The 20,352-nt window shown below is 38.4% G+C and overlaps 2 protein-coding genes across 2 annotated transcripts in view; both read right to left on the bottom strand.

Moving 5' to 3' along the window:
* Positions 1-1,363, bottom strand: part of LOC308414912 (ovochymase-1-like) — a gene marked incomplete at both ends in the record, with an annotated part of 153,473 nt that extends 152,110 nt beyond the window's left edge. Inside the window, one exon of the mRNA XM_080910084.1 lies at positions 1,257-1,363. Within this exon, the coding sequence (XP_080766210.1) occupies positions 1,257-1,363 (107 nt within the window). The remainder of the gene's footprint in view (positions 1-1,256) is intronic.
* A 979-nt stretch (positions 1,364-2,342) lies between these two features.
* TMPRSS11B (transmembrane serine protease 11B) overlaps positions 2,343-20,352 on the bottom strand; it is a gene marked incomplete at both ends in the record, with an annotated part of 22,880 nt that continues 4,870 nt past the window's right edge. Inside the window, 10 exons of the mRNA XM_080910144.1 lie at positions 2,343-2,504; positions 3,301-3,443; positions 3,980-4,239; positions 4,820-4,994; positions 5,592-5,630; positions 6,284-6,444; positions 8,793-8,860; positions 8,951-9,069; positions 12,876-12,991; positions 17,547-17,637. Coding sequence (XP_080766270.1) covers positions 2,343-2,504; positions 3,301-3,443; positions 3,980-4,239; positions 4,820-4,994; positions 5,592-5,630; positions 6,284-6,444; positions 8,793-8,860; positions 8,951-9,069; positions 12,876-12,991; positions 17,547-17,637 — 1,334 coding nt within the window. The remainder of the gene's footprint in view (positions 2,505-3,300; positions 3,444-3,979; positions 4,240-4,819; positions 4,995-5,591; positions 5,631-6,283; positions 6,445-8,792; positions 8,861-8,950; positions 9,070-12,875; positions 12,992-17,546; positions 17,638-20,352) is intronic.

The raw sequence follows: 20,352 nt of genomic DNA on the forward strand, positions 1-20,352 counted from the left end.
ACTTTCTGTATCCATTCCTCTGTTAGAGGACATCTGGATTCCTTTCAGCTTCTGTTAGCCAGTATTTTTAAGAAAAAAAAAAGCTATCTTTCCTAAAGCCAGTGTAAGTTTCTGAACTTTTAATAATATTTTAAAATCTTATAAAGACTTATGCAGTCGATAGATGAAGATTTTAGAAAATGCTGATTAAGAATTTTATTTTTCAAGAGTGATTACTAGATTGAAATCACTTGACAATAGAGACTAGTGCCTCATAGAAAACGTACTGGGCTCATTTCTAGGAACTGTGGCACCAGATGGCCAGGTATTAACATTTTCTCTGATAAAGCATCTTCCTATAGACACATCATACCTATCTACCTTCCTCTGAATCTCTGAGGCTGGCAGCTCCCTCCTGACCCCACTGCTGCTCTAGAAACACCTCAGTCCCTGCCTTACCTCTCTTCCAACACCCACAAATGCCATTGTATATGGCTGACTATGTTACTCAGGACTGTTCCATCACCATCAACCCCAAGGCCTTTCTTACCAACTCTTTCTGGGTTCTTATTTCCACCAGAATGGTGGGCACAGGAAATCATGGGACCACATGGGACCATTGGTAAAGAAATGTCAGAATGACTGGGATGTATGAGAATGTATAACCATATTAATCCCAAGGAGAACCATCGCCTTTTGGAGGTGGAGGTCAGGCGGGGAAGTAGTCAAGGGATAGTCACGGGGAGTTTGTAGGGGGGGGTAGTCAGAGGGTGGTCATCTTGGGAAGAGCCTGAAGCCAGCTTTACTGTCTGTAGGTTCTGGGCTCTGAGGCTCTCACTCCCACCTTTGAAGCTACTTGAAGAGTCACTTCTTGGATCAATCAGTAGGGCTGAAACTGATCAGGAAATGAGGGACCACATTAGGAAGCTCTGCAGATCAGAGGATTCCAAGGTGAGAAGTGTGCTCACCTTCAAGTGAGAAGAGAAACACTGATCTCATCCTTCATGAGAGGAAAGAAAAGCTAGCCTACTTAATAGTACATTTATTAAGTAAACGCACACTCAATCAGACTGTTACTGAATATAAAGATCTTCCTTTGCTTTCATTAGGATACACCATACTTTTTATTGAGTTCAGATAATTTTTTAAAAAACATGTTACACAGAGAATTCCACAAAACAATCTGTACCTATGCTGAATAATTTCGGTAGTGATTCCTTGTAACTTAAAACGTGTCTGGTTTTATTGGTGGTGAGAAACTCAGAATGATTGCAGACCTGGTGAATGCCCAGGAAACAAGAGTTTGTAGCTGGAGACCTGTTTTCAGGGTAGGTCGGGTCACCATCACAGGCTTCAGCAAAGCTGTGATATGAAAGTCCGGCATGTTTCAACTCAACCTTTGAGAGGCATTACTCTCCCCTAGAACAGTCTGATAACTCACCACAATCAAAGCCATGCTTCCACAGGTCTACAAAGGCTGTATGAGAAAACTCAAGAACCTTATGTCCTGAAAGAGCAATAGTGTAGACTGGCAAACTAGGACACAAATAGTATTTTACTGGTATTTTGATGGGCGTGCTTTCTTGGCTAAGGGCTTCCTGAACCAAGAAATACAGGTTCTCTAATTTTTGTCTTGTCTAGTTTGCTTAAAGGTTTACAAATATTCCCTTAGGGTTATAATTCTTTCAAAATAAGCACTGTACACATTTAAAAAGCATTTAGAGTATTGAGTGGGACTGACTCTATGGCCTAGCTGTTCTTCCAATAGACCTGGGTTCAATTCCCAGCACCCATAGGGTGGCTCATACAGTCTGTAACTCCAGTCCCAGAGGATACAGCACCCTCTTCTGATCTCTAGGCATGTATGTGGTACAGAGAAAAAACACCCATACACCCAAAATAGTAATGTTTAAAATCAGCTGAGGGCTTGCTCGGTGATTAAGCATGAAAGCCTAAGGACTGAAAATGGAATGCCAAGGATGCTCATAAATACCTGATGGGCATAGAAGCCTGTCTGCACTTCCATCTTTAGAAGTCAGAAATAGGCAGTTCTAACAGCCACCTGACTAGTAAGGTGTATATAATCTGAGAGCTCTTGGTTTAACCAAGAGCTTATCTCAATGAATTATTGGGGATGATTCTTAACATCAACTTAATTATCTACTTACATGCACATTTACATATATAAGCACAAACACACATTTACCCACATGTATGCCAAAACACACAGAAACACACACACACACACACACACACACACACACACACACACACATACCATGGAAAAGATAAAGAAATGGATGTTCAGTGATAGAGTACTGGGCAATATGATCTTCATTCATTATTAGAAGGTGATTTTTCTACTAGATGCCAGTCTTGGAGGCAATCCAGTCACGGTAGGATGTTACTCTCATATAGACCCCTGGCTTGTTGACTGTGCCACATTCATGTCCCCAGCTCACTATCCCAACAAGGTACCAAATATCTCGAGGGTTGGGATGAACTAGTGGTCCTCCAGAGTCACCCTAAATAAAACAAAGAACATTTATTATTTTGACAGGTTCTTCATTCACAATTTAGCTACAGATAAAGATGTTCTGGATGAAGTTGTGAATTATTGGCACTTCAAAGAGATCATAGAGAGGTATGTTATTTAAATCCCTATACATCCCTAACCACCATTAATACTGACCAAATGTATTCCCTGATTCTTTTTTGTGAGTATGAGAATTTAAAGGTATAATCTAAGACGTTACAAGCTAGTTACTGAGAAAGATTTTAGGGAATACATTTGATTGTGCTTAAACTTCAGACTTTTATACCTGAGAAAATAGCCAGAACTTTAGGCATGCAAGGGATAAAAATTAAAAGTAATTTGGAGATGTCCTAACAATACTGAAATATCTCCTAGACTTAACATTTTCTGATCTACAGTTAAGAAGATACATTGTGATTCGGGATAATCCAGAATTGTGCACAACTCTACCACATACCAGCTCTATCGTAATACAGTACATAATGTTCCTCTACCTCTGTTTTCCTATTTATGAAATGAGAATAATAACATTTACATCATACAGTTCTCACAAGAATTAAACTAATTAACACTTGTGAATGACCAAGCACAGAACTCAACTCAAAGAAAATATATCATCAGTGTTTACTAAACACTTAGAAACATGGGCTACTTATGGGCAATAATCACGTTAAAGGGTTGCTGATAGGAATGTCAAAGCACACCTCTCCACAATTATGGGCTTCACAAAAGGATAGCAGTTGTTTATAGACTCTGTGGTCCTTATAAACGGTTTCCAGACCTACCTGGCAAGCATCAATACTGCCTTCAAGGTAACCAGCACACAGCATTGTGTCCTCGATCCTGCCTCCATAAGCTTCTTCAGAATTGCAAGCATCTGTGTCAATAATCTTAATGGAGGCTTTCTGGAGTAACAGGGGAGATTTACCTAAAGGAAACCATCACGTCAGCAAAACAGCTTCCGGGAACCTGATCAGAATGGATACTGACTTTAGGCTTCTATGTGTGTGAACCTTTATTAGCTCTTGCCTTTTCTTTCTTTTTCTTTCTTTCTTTCTTTCTTTCTTTCTTTCTTTCTTTCTTTCTTTCTAAGGATAAACCCATCACTCCTCTCTCCCCCAAACTAATGAAAACAATGTCCAATTATTTATTAGAAACACCTTCCAAGTGTTGCCATTTTTTTCCTTCCTACATAATTGGCCCAGAAACTTTTCTCTTTGTTTCTACAGGAGAGAGGGTTTCTGTGCCTAAACTGGCATCCTTTGAATGTTTTAAACGAAAACAGTTTACGAGGTCCTTGCAATACTCCCTGAGAGAAGGCCTGAGGGACTGGACACCCAGAGATGAAATGGCGCCTTACTCATTGCACACACAGTACACATTGCACGTTCACATTTCATTGCACACACGGTACACATTGCATGCTCACATTGCCCTTAGGCTGTGCTTGGCTGTGTGACTCACCGTTGTAAGAAAGTGATCCCCATCCTGTGACAACGACTCCTTCACCTGGTGGAAAAATCTGTGTGGCTTCCGGAAGACAAACCCGATGTACATCATTTCTGAATGAAACTTTTTCTGTGAGCTTTATAACTGCCACATCATCATGATGTTCCCCCTTAACATAATCTTCATGAATGATAATTTCTTGAACGTTATGCTGCATGTAGGCTGGAGTTACTCTAGTGCCAAAGCTAACGGTTAAGTTTTTTGGATTATTTGTCCTGAGGGGGAAAGAACACATATTTTTGTACTTATTTTTAGGTGACAGAAATACTACATTTTATAGTACATAGCAGCATCTGCCACATGCTTTTACAACCTAAATACGTTCTTGCATTATAGCCCATTGCAATAGTACCTATTTTTTTTCTGATTTATTTTATATGTACAAGTGTTCTGCTCACATGAATGTGTATCTATGTACCTCGTGCACATCTTGACTGAGTTATATTTGCTTAAATGTGTGGGTGTGCGTGATAGGATAAAGAGAAGAGATACAATGTAGCATTTTTGCAACCACAGGTGTTTTAGAATCTGAAGTATAAAGTGATGAGAAATAAGACTCATGTAAGAAAAAATATCAAAAATAAATGGCATAAATACCAATTTAAAGACCTAATGGCTCTTCCTATTTTTAATTGGTAAAGAAGAAAAGGCTGAAATAGGCTAATCAGTAACTTGTTTTTTAAACCAGGACACTTTTGAGGATAGAAGACAATTTGCCTACAATGAGGACTGTCCAGCCCCTTGGGTTGTCCTAATCTTACCTTTATGATTACCATAAGAACACAATGATCTTACCTCTGAAAGCAATGTGCTGCTGTTAGCAGAAATCTTTCACCGATGAGGGATGCCCCACAGTGGTGCCTACCATTCACTCTGAGACTCGCTTGCCATGGCCACTCCCCTTGGTGAGCGGTAGAGCCTCCTGTGATTCTGTCATAGGTTGCTGACATTCTCGGACGTCTCCCGCAGCCTTCAGAGGTGGTCGGTTTGATTTCATTGAGAATAGAAAGATGGGTGTGTGTGTGTGTGTGTGAGAGAGAGAGAGAGAGAGAGAGAGAGAGAGAGAGAGAGAGAGAGAGAGGGAGGGAGGGAGGGAGGGAGGGAGTGAGGGAGGGAGGGAGAATGCAGAAAGTGAACTGGGTTTTCAGCAGTCCTGCTTGGTTATATCTGATGCTGTCAGCATCCAACACTAGATAGGAACATAATCATCCACACAGGAAGCAGCAGCATCCCCATAAGTCTCTCACATTGTATCTTTGATCCTTTGAGAATATGTCATTTGTGGAAGGCAAAGCCATAGTCAACCCATGGGCTCTGCCACTAGAGCTCTGGATTTGAATCCTGGGCTTATCATTTACGAGCTGGATGAATCCAGGCAAGTTTTACGTTTCTTTATTCCTCTGTGCCATCATCTCTGAAATGCAGTTCTAATCAAACCCCTGTGTGGAGCATTCTGATGATTGTGTGAGTTATGATTACATGTAAACTTACTGTTCTCTGTTCTTCCAGTCTTGACTATTGCCATTTAGATCACCCCATATTTCATTGAAAAGAAATTTGAACTTACGGTTGTTAATAATCTTCTCAGCATCAACCTTAGTGATTTCTGAAATACAGAAAAAATAATCCACAGTAAATTTAAGCTGAGCAGTGGAGATAGTATTTCCCACAGACCATAAGGCCCAGAAGTGACTGGGCATTCAGAACAAAGTATCATAGAAAGGTAAAAATTAGCTTGTTGGAATTTTTTCTGCTATATTTGAACATGTATTAAAGTGCCATCTTCAAACTTCCATTTGAGAAATTACATTTTCATGAACTAAAGCTAATATTTTCATTAACATCATCTAATGTCAAAAACCGGGACTATCTTCTCTTGAAGGAAGGCTAAGTTCTGTAAGTAAATCTGATTCATGTCAGTATATAAAAAGAACTACTAAAAAGTAACAAGTATTAAAAGTGCAAATCTAATGTTAGTTTTCATACATCAAGGAAATAGAAACACAACACACCATTACTTACAACGTTTGTTAAAATGTATCAACACCTAGTAAGAAATAAGAAACCATCCCTTTTTGTTCAAAGCAACCACAAAATGTAGCATTACTAGAAAAGGAATGAAAGGATGAGTTTTCTCTGACCTATGAAAACATTCATTTAAAATTATACTGAAGAGAGTCTTTATGCTTGGTGTCGATGGCATGTGCTGGGTATGAAATGATAAAGTGGCATTTGTGCTCATCTAATAGATATGCTTACCCATGAGCTTCAAAGACCCAGAATCTATAGTCAGGGATCCAGAGTTGCTCTCCAGCATCTGATGTAAGATGTTTTCAATTCTTCTTCTTAGGTTTTCCTTGTTTAACCAGGGGTCCTTAAACACCAGCCATATATGAGCTGTCACACTGTTGCTATCAGGACTGGAGACAAATTTTTCAGTGTTAAGACTCACATTTCCTCTTTTTACTTTTTCTTATCTTGATTCTGTTGCTTCTTTATGGGTTTGTGCAATAGCATCACTTTAGATGAAGCTTTCAGTCTGCCATATGCTTACATGTATGTTCCAACTGAAGAGGCATAGCTAGGCTGTACATTTTGGAGGACATGAAGTTCTCTCTGTACCTTCCAGAAACCAGAACTAACCTGGGGTACCAAGGAAAAACAATCGCCTAAGAATTGAGTCATGTCTCTAAATTTGACAGTCACTTGTGAGCAATTGCCAAAGACGTGCAACTTTGCTGAATTTCACTGAGTGGTAACTCAGGCACAGTTCCTACCCTCTAGGAATTTTCACTTTTATGAGAGACAAGGTGTGTGTGAAAAACATCTGTAACAAGTCAGGCAGAAACTGTAAGGCATCTTTTACTACAAGTATTTGGAGGAGTTCCACACAATTTTTACTTAAAGGGTTAATGAAAAGTTCACGGAAGCATTGATATACATTAATGAAAGCATTAACAGAGATTAAAGTACCTTTGACATTTTATAGTCAAACGGAAATTTTCATCAAGCTGAGTTTAGGGGAGCTATATCACATAATACCCATTGGTAAAGATTTTAATTAATATTTATTGGTTAGTGCTATGTTACAGATGCTTTTTTGTTACATTTATTATTATATGTTTCAACATCTCTGTTAGTCTACAGTAAGAGTATTGTGATATGATTTTATAAACAATCATTAACTCGATATCTTAGAGATTATATAATGTAATCAGGAGTATGCCACTACCAAAGTAAGACTTTTACTCAGTGAAGATGATAGATCCTATACTATACTCTGGATTCTTGACATTATACAGTGTTGCCCTATACCTAGTTACCCAGTCTCTAGGAGATTGGACTTAGATGTAGAAGGGCTTTAATGCTATCCAGTGCACAGCAACAATGACAAAACATAAAATATGATCCCTGGGGACAGTGTCTGGAAGGAGCCTCAGTAAGATGTCTATAAACTAATAATTCCTATAGGGTACTTAGTTCATATGAATTTGGTATGTGCAGCATTACATATCAATGAGAAACACACTGTCCTGAGGCCTCTTCTTCACTTTCTCTGGAATCTTGCTACCTACAGACACCTGAGTTTTATCCATGGGTAATAAAACAAAACAGAAACACACACACACACACACACACACACACACACACACACACAAACATGCAAATTGTTTTTAGTCACCTCAGAGACTTTAGTTTTCCATTTTACCTCAGCAGTAAAATTAACCCAATGTTAATGCTAATGGGAGCCTTAATTCATTCTGCACTTCTGCAATTCTAGAAGTCACATGAGTCCAGAAAAGGTAGACTTTGGTGGCATTGATAAAAGTAAAAACAACACTCACCTTCATTTGAAATATGTATATAGATCTGAGATACACATGAAAAAATATATGTAAGTGCAAATATTTTGACACTTATTATCTTTTGATTTTGCATACAAGTCTATGATGAAAACAAGAAAGCTGTTGTCACTGTTATTTAATAACACAGAGGTGGACCAACTGGTCATGTGACTCTTTTAAAGCTCTGGGGCCATTAAACTATAAAATCTGGGCACAGGTTGTAGTGTCCCTATTCTGGTGTTCCCTCTGCAACATTTGGCTACTTATTCTCATGTGCAGGGAACACTTTTTTAAAATCGTGTGTGGAAGCCTTTTGTGGCATCAAAGCCTGGTACATATGTGATTCTACTGTTTAAGAAGAGCCCTTAGTTCTTCTTAAACTAGCTCAATAGCCCAGAGTAGGGAAATGCCAGGGTGGGGAAATTGGAGGAAGGGAGTGGGTGGGGGAACACTCTCATAGAGGCAAGGGGAGGGGAAATGGGATAGGGGAATTTCAGAGGGGAAACCAGGAAAGGGAATAACATTTGAAATGTAAGTAAAGAAAATATCCAATTTAAAAAAAATAAAAAATAAAAATAAAGAAGAACCCTTGGAACAGTATCAAAAGATGCTCAGCTGACTTTCAAGTTGAAAATAGAATCTATGTTGTTATACTCACTAATAAAACTAACAGAAGATCATCCAATGTTTGACTTGGGAACTCTTGAATAGTTCCCTTAAACCTAAAAAGACACATAAGCACAAGTTTTTCTTGGTGTTATATTGAACAATTATGCTGAATAGGTACAGTAGTGTCAGTGCTTAGTCATTTTCGCAATGGCTGTGGTATATCAGAGGATTCGAGATTCATTGTCCCTGGAGCACTTGAATTATAATTATGACAGCTTTATCTATTTTTCTGATGATTAATGGTAGGTACTTACACCAGTGTGATGATCTGAGAGTTGATATATTGTTTGTAAATGTTAGAACTCTGAAAGGCGTCAGCTATCTGTTAACAGAAAACATAGAGTTCGACATCAAATTTAAATCATATATTTACACTTTAAGCAGTGAACAAACAGAAGAAAATCCAGCTTACTTTAATCTCGAGGATTTTACTGAGGTAGTTACTTTCCAGTGATGTCTCCCTTTCATAATTTCGGTCATATGGGATATTCAGCACTTTAAAGCTACCTTTATAGTAGTAGATCTTGTTCTCTGTGAGATAAAAATGATCCAAGAGCTATTTAAATTCAATGTACTCCGACTGTGTAATAACACAAAGCAGGAAGTTTTGTGCTCATTGGATAATGATTGCCCTTTGCGATTAGTATTTCTGGAACAATTGAGTAAATCACCTTAATGTTGTAGAAAATGGTTTTAAAGCCAATAATAGAAAACACACACACACACACACACACACACACAGAGGAGGGGGATTACAAAGAAGAATGAGATCTTTTTATCTTTATATGTATGTGTGTGCATATACATGAGTACTTTGTGTGTCTGATGTACATGTGTGCGTGCATATTTGTGTGGGAGCAGGGATATGTGTCACTGAGCATGTGTAAAAGTCAGATGACAACCTCAGGAATCAGTTCTTAACTTCTATATTATTTGACACAGGGTCTCTTTTGCTTGCTGCAATGTATGCCTAGCTAACTAGCCTGTATGTTTTCAAGGGTTCTCCTATATCAATCTCCCATCTTGCCACAGGAGTACTATGATTACAGATGTGCACTACTGTGTCTGGCTTTGCTTGGGTTCTGGAATCTAATCCCATTCTTCAAATTGGGAGGTGTGACAGTTTGCAATATGCTTGGCCCAAGGAATTGGCACTATTTGGAGGTATGGCCTTGTTCAAGTAGGTGTGGCTTTGTGTGAGTAGGAGTGGTACTGTGGCAAGGGCTTTGAGACCCTACTCTTAGCTGCCTGGACCTGAGTCTTCCACTAGCAGCCTTCAGATGAAGAAAACTCTCAGAACCATGTCTGCCTTTATGCTACCATAATCTTTCCTTGATGATAATGGACTAAACTTCTGAACCTGTACAACAGCCCCAATTAATTGTTATCTTTAAAAGAGTTGCTTTGGTCATGGTGTCTGATCATAGCAGTTAAACCCAAACTAAGACAGGAGGCAAGTTCCTTACCAACTGAACTACATCTTCCCATCCTTAAGAATAGCATCTTGATTAAGACAGAAAGAGCTATATACTGACTGATATTTGAGTAACCATTTGCCAGACTATAGACCTTTAAAGTTACCATTCATTAACTATTGCTACTAGAAGATACAATAGAAAAATCTTAAGAAACATACTAATTTTTCAAGAGAAATATAGTCTCATGGTAATTAGGTAACTAACCTAATATTATAGTCTATTAAGAAGAACCAATGATAAAAACTCAATCATCTGGCTCCAAGGCATACAAATAATACATTCCATTCCTCAACTGTCACAGATACTAATATAATTGATATAACCATATCTTATGTATAATATAAATAATGTCAAAAGACATTTGTTTTCATCAGAAGGCAATCCCCAGTAAAAATGCTAATGATCAACAAACTACCTGACAAAAAATGCTGGCCAGGCTGTAGGGGGAAAGGAACTCTCATTCACGGCTGCTGGGAAGGCAACTTGGTGCAGTAATTCTGGAAATCAGTTTAGAAAGTGCTCAGAAAGAAAATCTACCACATGATCCAGCATTTGCCCAAAGGGTTCCGTATCCTATTTCACAGACCCTTGCAAAGCCTTAGTCGTCACATTATTCACAATAACTAGGAAATGGGAACAACCTAAAGACCCTTCAACAGGGGAACGGATAATAACAATGTGGTATACATGCATGCTAGAATACTATTCACACTCTAAAGAAAAATAAAATTGTGAGACTTTCAGGTAAAGGAATCAACCTAGGAAATGTTACACTGGGTGAGGTATCTCAGAAAGACCCAAGAAGACACATGCCTCATGTTCTTTCTCATCTGATGTCTCTAGCTTCAAATTTTCAGATGCGAGTACACAACACAGAATAATCCTAGATACCAAACAAGCATGACCCCATCAAAGAAGATTCTCTTTTCAGGGATGGAGACCATCACAGACAACCATAATTGGATAAAATAAAGAGATCACAATATCATGGAAAAACCAGCTTGAATACATATATCTCTATCACAGCTGCATCCACAGCTCAGAGACTATAATGGAATAAGGCATGGAAGTTCCGTAACAGTCATAATATTGAAAATCTGCTGCCTTAAATAAGACCTACACAGGTCTATATCAGATGGGATCTTAGACCTGAGAGACGTGGACACTTGCTCCCATCCCTAACACAGCAGCTCTATCTATTTGATAACGACTTGCCAATGAAAATTAATTTTCACCAACAAAATCTCTCTGGGTAAACAAAACACTCTTTTTCATTGGATATTTTATGTATTGACATTTCAAATATTATCCCCTTTTCCAGTTTTCTCTCCTGAACCCCACTCTCCCATCCCCCTTTGCCCTGCTTCTGTTAGGGTGCTCCCCCTCCCATCCACCCACTCCCACCTCCCCACCCTGGCATTCCCCGACACTGGGCCATCAAGCATTCAAAGGACCAAGGGCCTCTCCTCCCACTGATGTCCGACAAGGCCATCCTCTGCTACATATGCGACTGGAGCCAAGGGTCTCTCCATGTGTGCTCTTGGTTGGTGGTTTAGTCTCTGGGAGTTCTGGGGGAGGGGTCTGATTTGTTGATATTGTTCTTCCTATGGGGTTACAAACACTCTTAATTAAAAGTAGGTCACATGCCCAGCAGTAGATGGCCAGCACAAAAATGAACTCAATAGCATCTTTGGTGGTTCCTTGCCTCATAATGTTAATTTGGGGCTTTTTTTAACCCTAATGACTCTTCACATATAGATTATAATTTCTGGCTTTGTGTTTTTGTGTAATTCCTATGGGTTTAAATGTGAGTGTGTGTGTAAGAAGGAAAGTGTGTTTGTCTGCATCTATCTGCACTTCTTGTACGTTTTCTTTGACCTGTTTCTTCTTTGCTTACTTGTTTGTATTGCCTTCTTTCTGATTTGTTAATTTTGTTATTATGCCTTGGGTGTGGATTGTTTTTTAATGTAAATAATATACAGTGTAAAAAATATCAATTTGCAATAAAAGGAAATGAAAGATGAAGTGACTGCAAAAGCTAGACTGGAGGAATGGCAGTCAATGGACATATTAGCCCAAAGTCATTTCCGTGGGTCTTCACCCCCAGACAAGGAGTGTAGGCAGCAAACTGAGGACACTTTTGGGGGAGAATTAGCCTTTCTCAAGGATGAACCCCTTTATTGCTCATCCAACATACAGATGAAACCATATATGTACCTATGTACCATCAACAAAGACAGACTCCACAGGTTGTATTTATACACTTGAGTGCTCGCGCGCACATGTGTGTGTATGTGTGTGTGTGTGTGTGTGTGTGTGTGTGTGTCAATAATAATCAAAGAAAAGTGGGAGCTATCATAAAAGTGGGGGACACAGGAAGGGCTGAGAGAAGCTAGCTAGGACAGACTGGAGGGAGGAAAGAGAAGAGGGTGAAGTGATATTTTTCTATTTTAATTTTTAAAAAGTCCAACATTTTAATCTGTTAAGAAGGATTTCTATATTGTCTTTCTTATTAATAAATAATTAACTGAAATGTCAATATCTCTTGAATTCTCTTCCATACATACAATAACTATAAAACTTTGGTAATAGTAACAAACTTACTGTTTGGTAGAATAAGTTCTTTTGCTTGTCTATCAGGTGTATGTAAATCTGTGTCTAAATTAATATTCATTCTTATACATGTGTGTAGAAGGGTTTCCACAGTACAATATTTGCAAATGCCAGTGATAGTCTTTTTCAGGACCAGAAAACTCCAGTAGTGGGAGATAATTCATGAATTGCAATTGCTTCTTTATAACTCACAGAAATTGAAGTAAACAGCATAACAAAGAGAAATTAATGCACATGCATACCAACCTACTGCCAGAAAGTGAACTAAGAGTCCAATGATCAGCCCAAGGGCTGCCAGCACTCCAAGCACAGTGAGGATGATTATCCATAATGGGAAAGATTTGCGGGATGCTGTGACTGGTCTGCAAATGAAAGAGATGAAAAACATGTCATATAAAATATATATTTTTCTGTATTACTTTACTCTTGCTGCCTATAAAAGCATCACAATTAGGTACACAAATATTAAAAGACAGAGAAGAAAGGGGGCAAGAGGTCAGCAAGATGGCTCAGCGGGTAAGTGTTTTCATGCTAAGCCTCATGACTTGAGTTTTATCTCAGGAATCCACATGGTGAAAGAAAGCTGAGTCTTGTGGGCTGTCCTCCAATACACACATATGTAGCATGGTGCACAGGCGCACATGCACACGTGCACACTCGAGCGTGCGCAAGCGCGCATGCACGCATGCACACACACACACACACACACACACACACACACACACGTATGCACACACAAGAAATGTAGTAAAAATGTTAAGAAAATGAAGGAAGGGGAAAATATAAAAAGTGCTTTTCTTAAAAGTTACACTATAAATTTTCCTTTTTTCCCTCATATCTATACTGTAAAAGCATTTTTTCACAATATGCTTGCTGTTGTCATATCTAATATTATGGATATATAGATTTATTTCCCATTATCAATGGGAAGAAATAAAGTGTCCATCGGGAAAGATGTCAGGGCAGACAAAAGGAGCGAAGAGAAATACCTTGGAAGAAATCTATAGCTAAGACAGTGCAAGCACGTTCAAGTAAGATTGTATGCCAAAATTATTATTATGACCTTATGATGTGCACAGTAATGTGAAAATGTCAGATTCTATCCTGGGAGAGAGCAGTGTCTATCTATCTTATTAGCTTATTGCTGAGGATTGAATTAATCTTCTCTATAAAAACATGGAACAGTAGATCTGATGTGTCATAGCAACCTAAGTGTTTGAAAGCCTTGGACTGAGTTGAGATTAGAATCTGCAGAAATTCATCAGGAAAAATGTCTGGGCAGACAGTCTAGGAAGAAGAAGAAACATGTCGTGCTCAAATTATGATCAGTAATGGGTAGTTTAGTTTCTGCACCACACTGAGTCATGAGTCTGACTCTCAAAGACATAATGTGAATTCTGACCATGTCACACCACACAAAGTTCTGAGGACCCACAGCAGACTTTACAACTCCACATCATGGTTACACACTCTGTACTTTTGCCTGATATAGTCACCTCATGTTACCCCAGTGACCTGTCATTCAAACATCATCTTTCCACTGTGGCTCCTTCTCTTCATTGGCATCTTCTATCACATCCCAACTTCACGTGGTCTCACATTGAGATTATTTTCTAATTTTTACATATCATTCTTTTTATCTTTCATAATTAGCATCCTGTAGCCCTGGGCTATTGTTTTTGATTTGTTTTAAAAAATTATTTATTACATAAGTACACAAGTACACTGTAGCTGTCTTCAGACACACCAGAAGAGAGCATCAGATCTCATTACAGATGGTTGTGAGCCACCATGTGGTTGCTGGGACTTGAACTCAGGACCTCTGGAAAAGCAGTCAGCGCTCTTAATTACTGAACCATCTCCCCAGCCTGGCTATTGTTTTTATACTTTGATTACAGTCTGGAACCTCACATCACAGATATTTGTGGAACAAGTAAATGAATGAAAACAGGAAGATCAACGTATATATATTTTCTGGGATAAAGCTAGCAAAAGGATACAGACTGCTCAAGACTTGAATTTTTATCCTCGTAAAGCTACTAACATGACAGCTTATTCTGCTTAGGAAGAAAAACACCCGTGGGCAGTGTAATGACCATAACTGAAAGAAGAGAAAAACGACAGGTGAGACTATTCAAACCCAGAGCTGAGACTATTATAATTCTTGAGAATTGTACAGTGGGAACCTGAGAGGTGATATTGAGAAGGGGATGAAATGAGCCATCTGAGAAAGTTTACAGACTGCCAATATTTACCAGAACGTGGAAACTATATTAATAAAAGGAAGGAGTGTGTTTTATATGGGAGTGCAAAATGAAGCCTACAGGAGATCACTTGAGAATTTTAAAAAAAAAGTGTTTCTTACACATGGAGTTTGAAGAATTCACTGATTTCCAGTTTTTAAATTTTATTTATTCATTTTACATCTCAATATCAGATCCATTCCTTCTAATACCCTCTCACACACAGATCTCCCCCACAAATTTTCTCTGAGAAGAAGGATTTACCCACAGCCCCACACCCGACACCCCATCCTCCACACCTATGCCCACCTTGTTCCAGTTCTTTGGAGACCAGAAATCCAATCTACTGAGTGACTACTTACCTCAGCTCAGAAGCACTCAGCTCCAGCACTGTGACTCTCACTGAAGGGTTTTCATCCTAATCCACACACCTTTTGTTTGTCTGTCCTTCATGAACTTTTACAAATTATTACCATTCCAATTCTCTCTTAACTGGGGGTTCATATCTATATCTCCGCTTTCAATTAGTTTTGTTTAGAGACTTTTATTTCGGACAAGTTTTTGCACAACCTAGAGACATTCCAAGTTTCTATCTCACTTTGTGTGTTCTAGTTAAAACTTGAAGTATTTACTTTTATTAAGCTTTAGTCAAACAAAATTTATCAGTGGGCATTTATCCTTCCACTTGACGGAAACAGAAGGAGACAGCTTGCTACTTGCTGATTGTTTCCTTTGCAGTCACTACGGGACACAGTTTTACATTTCCCTTCCTGTCCACATTCCATCTAGATGATTTCATGCCACCGTCCAGATTTTCTGTTCTGAGTTTTAGCTTCCTTTTGCAATAACATAAAGACTCCCCAATCTATAATCTAGCACAGAGGATTAAATAAATGCTAAAGATCACAAGGAAACTTCTCAAGCACAAGAGAAAATTTGTTCCAGTGTTAGCCAGTTCCTGATATCGCCCCACATATTCTTTAGGAAAATCTTGTGGGAGATACTTCAAGGTGATGTGAAATATAAGATGTGTTTTGCCATTGAGAACTGTTGAGTATGAGTTTCTAAGTATCCTGTTCATGAGGCTGTAAGTCAGATTTCCTACTCCACAGCCTTTTGCTGGCACTGAGGCACTGAAAACGGTAACATTTGGTTTTGAAATCCATCTGATGTTATTTTCACTACATGCAATCATTCATCATTCAAGCATCTACATGCATCCAAAGGTTCATCAAAGCCTCCTGAAAGCCGCCAGTGCCATCAACCACATCTCCTAACCCTTCCTAGCTCGGGAACGGAATTGGCTCAGTCTTACTCTGAGAAACTGATTACGGAAGTAGGGCTTGAGCCTTGCCGAGACATCTCAGAATTCTTGAAACTGGCTTAATACTTTTACCTTTTTCTCAACTTACGACTTCACACAGGTGTAAACTAGTAATGTGGAAAGAATGAAATGCTCCGTAAATAAAAATCTATCATCCATCCAGAATAAAGGAAATAACTATTTACAAGAAACAAACAAAATTCCAGTCATACTGGACTTTTTAAACTTAAATTGGCTGATGGCTTTTTTAGTTTACATGAGATATTGAAAATAAGAGAAATTAAGGTCATAAATAAAATAACATCTTTAATACAAAACAAAATCACACAATAAATCCTTAAGTCAAGAAAGATGTGGTTAGCATGTCCTATCACAAATGAGTATATCCATTTCCCATAATACATTTAGAATAACACTGGATGTTATCAATATAGATGTGTCTCTTATAGGCTGTTTTTACCTAAATAAATAGATTGAATAACATATTCATAAAAAACATTTATGAAAGATATACACTTACATCTTTACAGATAACATCGATCAAGTAGTAAAACTGTGAAATCAAGATAATATATATAATTCATGGTAGAAACCATGAAATTTTAAACAAACACAGAGCCCATAATCATCATTCTTCCTAAGCCCCATTTCATATTTGACTCAGAAGGAAATAAAATGTCTCTGCTGTTCCCTCTCTACCGGACAACAGTCACACGGTCATCATATTTTCATTCACATGGTACTAAGTTACACACCCCTTTTTTGAAGCACCCCTCAAACCAGGGCTTAACACTTGAGACTACAAACACAAATGCATATTTGTGACAATATGTCTCCATGCTAAAGTTCCAAAAGGCTGTGAAATCACTCGATACTCACCACCTAGACCCAATCATTTTTGCCACGGTCCTTAAGGTGAGACAGTGAAGTTCTATTTTGTCAGAAGCTTAGGCAGGCAAATTACCACTTACCTGTACATATCGTTCCGATACAGCGCTGACTGGTGGTAATGCAAAGGGAACTTCTGAACTCCTCATGTGTTGATAGTGGTTCTTAGGTAAATGTGCAAGCTAGCCACAAGAATATTTGAGATCTTAAGGGCTGGTAAGGTAGCAGAAAGTCATTTAGAAGAAACTTGTTTAACGGGTGTGGTAACAAGTGAGGATCTGCAGCTTAAAGGAAGTAACAAGGGTTGTCTTCGGATTGAATACCTACAATACAAGCAATGGGTATAGCCTGGTCATCAGAAAGACCCACCCAAAACTACCACCCATGATAGTGACTCAGTGCTCTGACTCAGCACAGAGACTCTCCCCAGAGAAACTAACAAGCACCTGACAAATTACTTACCTGTAAGTTGTGTTAGGATAAACAGTCTCGTGAGAGGTTAAGTCATTTGAAAAGTGCTCAATTTGAAGAGTTTCATGGGGATAGGTAGGTGCTGTTATAGGGGAGAAATTATAAGCGAAAAGTAGGGTTAAGAGTAACAAAGCATTTTGCTTTTATGATTCTTTGTATAAAAAAAATGGCTAGAACTAATAAAGCATCTGAGAGATCTTTTGCCAGATGAAGGCATATTAAGGTTCTGAGTGACACACCAAATTCTTATAAAAGACAGAAGTCAGGGAGCCATTTCTGTATTTGTAATACAACTACCTTGAATCTTGTGACTATTTTTGATGCCTTGAAGAGTACATTTCTCTATCTTCTAATAAAGTTAGTAAGTACTTTACATACTTCCTGGAGTTTCATATGGCTTCCAGAAATAGTGATGCACCCTTATACACTAATGGGAAAAACCAACAAATAGGGAACACTGAATGCATACTTGAATAAAAGATTTAGCAATGCTGGAAAGGAAACAATTTAGCAATGCTGGATAGTTGAGTAGAAAGTGGAAAACTAGGTGGGTAGGGTGGTTAGCTATAGAGAACTCAGATGAGCCTAGAAGATAAAGCCTTGAGCAAAGACCAGAATAATGATGTAGCTGCTGTGGTTTATTATACTATTACTTAAATGCAACACTTTCATTTAAAAAATTAATGGCTGAGGTAATAAGCTAGATTATATTGTATTAGTCATACAAGCATTAGCACTTGAGTTGGGTCTTCAGAACACACCTAAAATCCAGACACAGCAGCATGCTTGAGACCTCTACATTAACAGGGTAGAAGCGGGTGGGTCCCTGTCGTCTCTAGCCACCCAGTCTAGCTGAAATGGCAAGCTCCAGGTTCAGTGACAGATTGTGTCTTAAAATAAATTATTCTGCAACATTTACAGCACTCTCTCCTTATCCTCATAATAGCATGATATAATAGAGAAAACATAACCTCCACTCCAATGCCAGACTGAGAAACAACTAGTTGTTTGACATAAATCTGACCCTTGAGCACCCCTTAAGTACAGATGTGTGGCCCAACAGGACCATGCTTCAGAAACTGTTGTATCAATTGACAAGTGCTTGTCACATTGCCCAGGATATTGGTTTGGTGGTGGTGGTGGTGGTGGTGGTGGTGGTGGTGGTGGTGGTGGTGGTGGTGGTGATAGTGTTTTTTAGTTTTTCAGGGTAGTGTTGCTCTGTGTATCCTTGGCTGCCCTGGAACTGGTTCTGTAGACCAGGCTGGCTTCCTTGAAGAGATAGATCTGCCTGCTTCTACCTCTCTAGACTGTGATTAAAGATGTGTACCACCAAATGCCCAGCTTGTTTTATCTGAACAATTACAGCTTGATTTTACTTCAGCCACTTCTTAATATGTCTTGAAAGGCAAGTATTTTTCTGCTATTTTAATTTTATTCAGGATTCGTAATGCTCTCCAAATTTCCACATATCTTATTCAGTGAGCATTCTTGACTCATGGCCCAACCTAGTTATATTTCTTTCACCCAGATTTGCTTGCAAAGCCTTATCTTCTCAATAATCATATAAACTTATCAATACTAGTTTGGTGCTTAATTTTCTGCTACTATGTCAATTTCTTTTTGTAGTTGTCCTTTTGGGAAATCTTATCACTTAAACACAAGCTGCTTGAACTTGCAAGCAAGAACTATGTCATACATTTCTGTTGTTCAGACGCTGATCATAACACAGGGTTCAGGGGATGTTAGCAACTAAATTATATGTTTCTGATATTTGCATATCATGGAAAATATATGGGTGCTTCCTAAAATTGAACAAAATATATTAAATTGCAATTTTGAGTGTACATTGTGCACACAAACAGATATGTGGTTCTGACAAACTTTTCACAGAGAAAAACTGAGGTGGTCAATAGCCATAAAATTGAATTTACTCTCATTATAACTCATATTTAAAGAAACAAGGAATAAAAATGGTATGTCAGTACTAAAACAAAAAATATTTACTACTTAAAGATTTTATTTTTAAGCTGGAGAGTTGGTTTAGTGGTTAACACTGACTGTTCTTCTACAGGAAATGGCCTCTGATGCCAGCATTCCTATGGTGGCTCACAAAATCTGCAACTCTAGTTCCAAGGTTAACCAACATCATCTTCTGGCCTCTGGAGGCACTGCATGCTCATGTTGCACAGGGACACATACAGAAAGCATACAAATGGAAGCAAACAAATCTTTAAAAGGAAAATATGTTTTTGGAGAGCCTGGCACTTGGGAGGTGGAGGCAAAATCATCATGAGTTCAAAGTCACTCTCAGCTATATGATGGGTTGGAGATTAGCCAAGGCTACATGAGACCCAGCTTAAAAAAAAAAAAAAAAAAGCAAAAGTTTTAATCACATGAAGATTCGGTAAGAAAGTAGAGAAATGCATCCTCACATTTGAATGACTGAAGTTAGACTTGAGATAATAGCTACTCAGGAAAGTTCCCTGATCTAAAATGTAATATAATCTGTTCATAACCAAGTGATTACCTATCCAAGGACATATAGTCAAATAGAAATACAAGAAGAAAATTTGTTACAAGATCCCTAGTAGTGACAACTGGGAACAAATTATTCCACAAGAAATAATCAATTTAATCATTTATATCAGTACATAGAACATTCTTCGATGTTAATGGGAATGAAGTTATAGTTGGTCATATGATCTAATACATCCATCCTCCATTCTACGATGCCCCTCTTGTACAACAGAAACTGGGGGTCCAAAATTTAAATCTTTCCCATAGTCCCTTTTAGTTT

This window comes from Micromys minutus, assembly GCF_963924665.1.
Source record: "Micromys minutus genome assembly, chromosome: 1".
In the NCBI taxonomy this organism is placed as follows: Eukaryota; Metazoa; Chordata; class Mammalia; order Rodentia; family Muridae; genus Micromys; species Micromys minutus.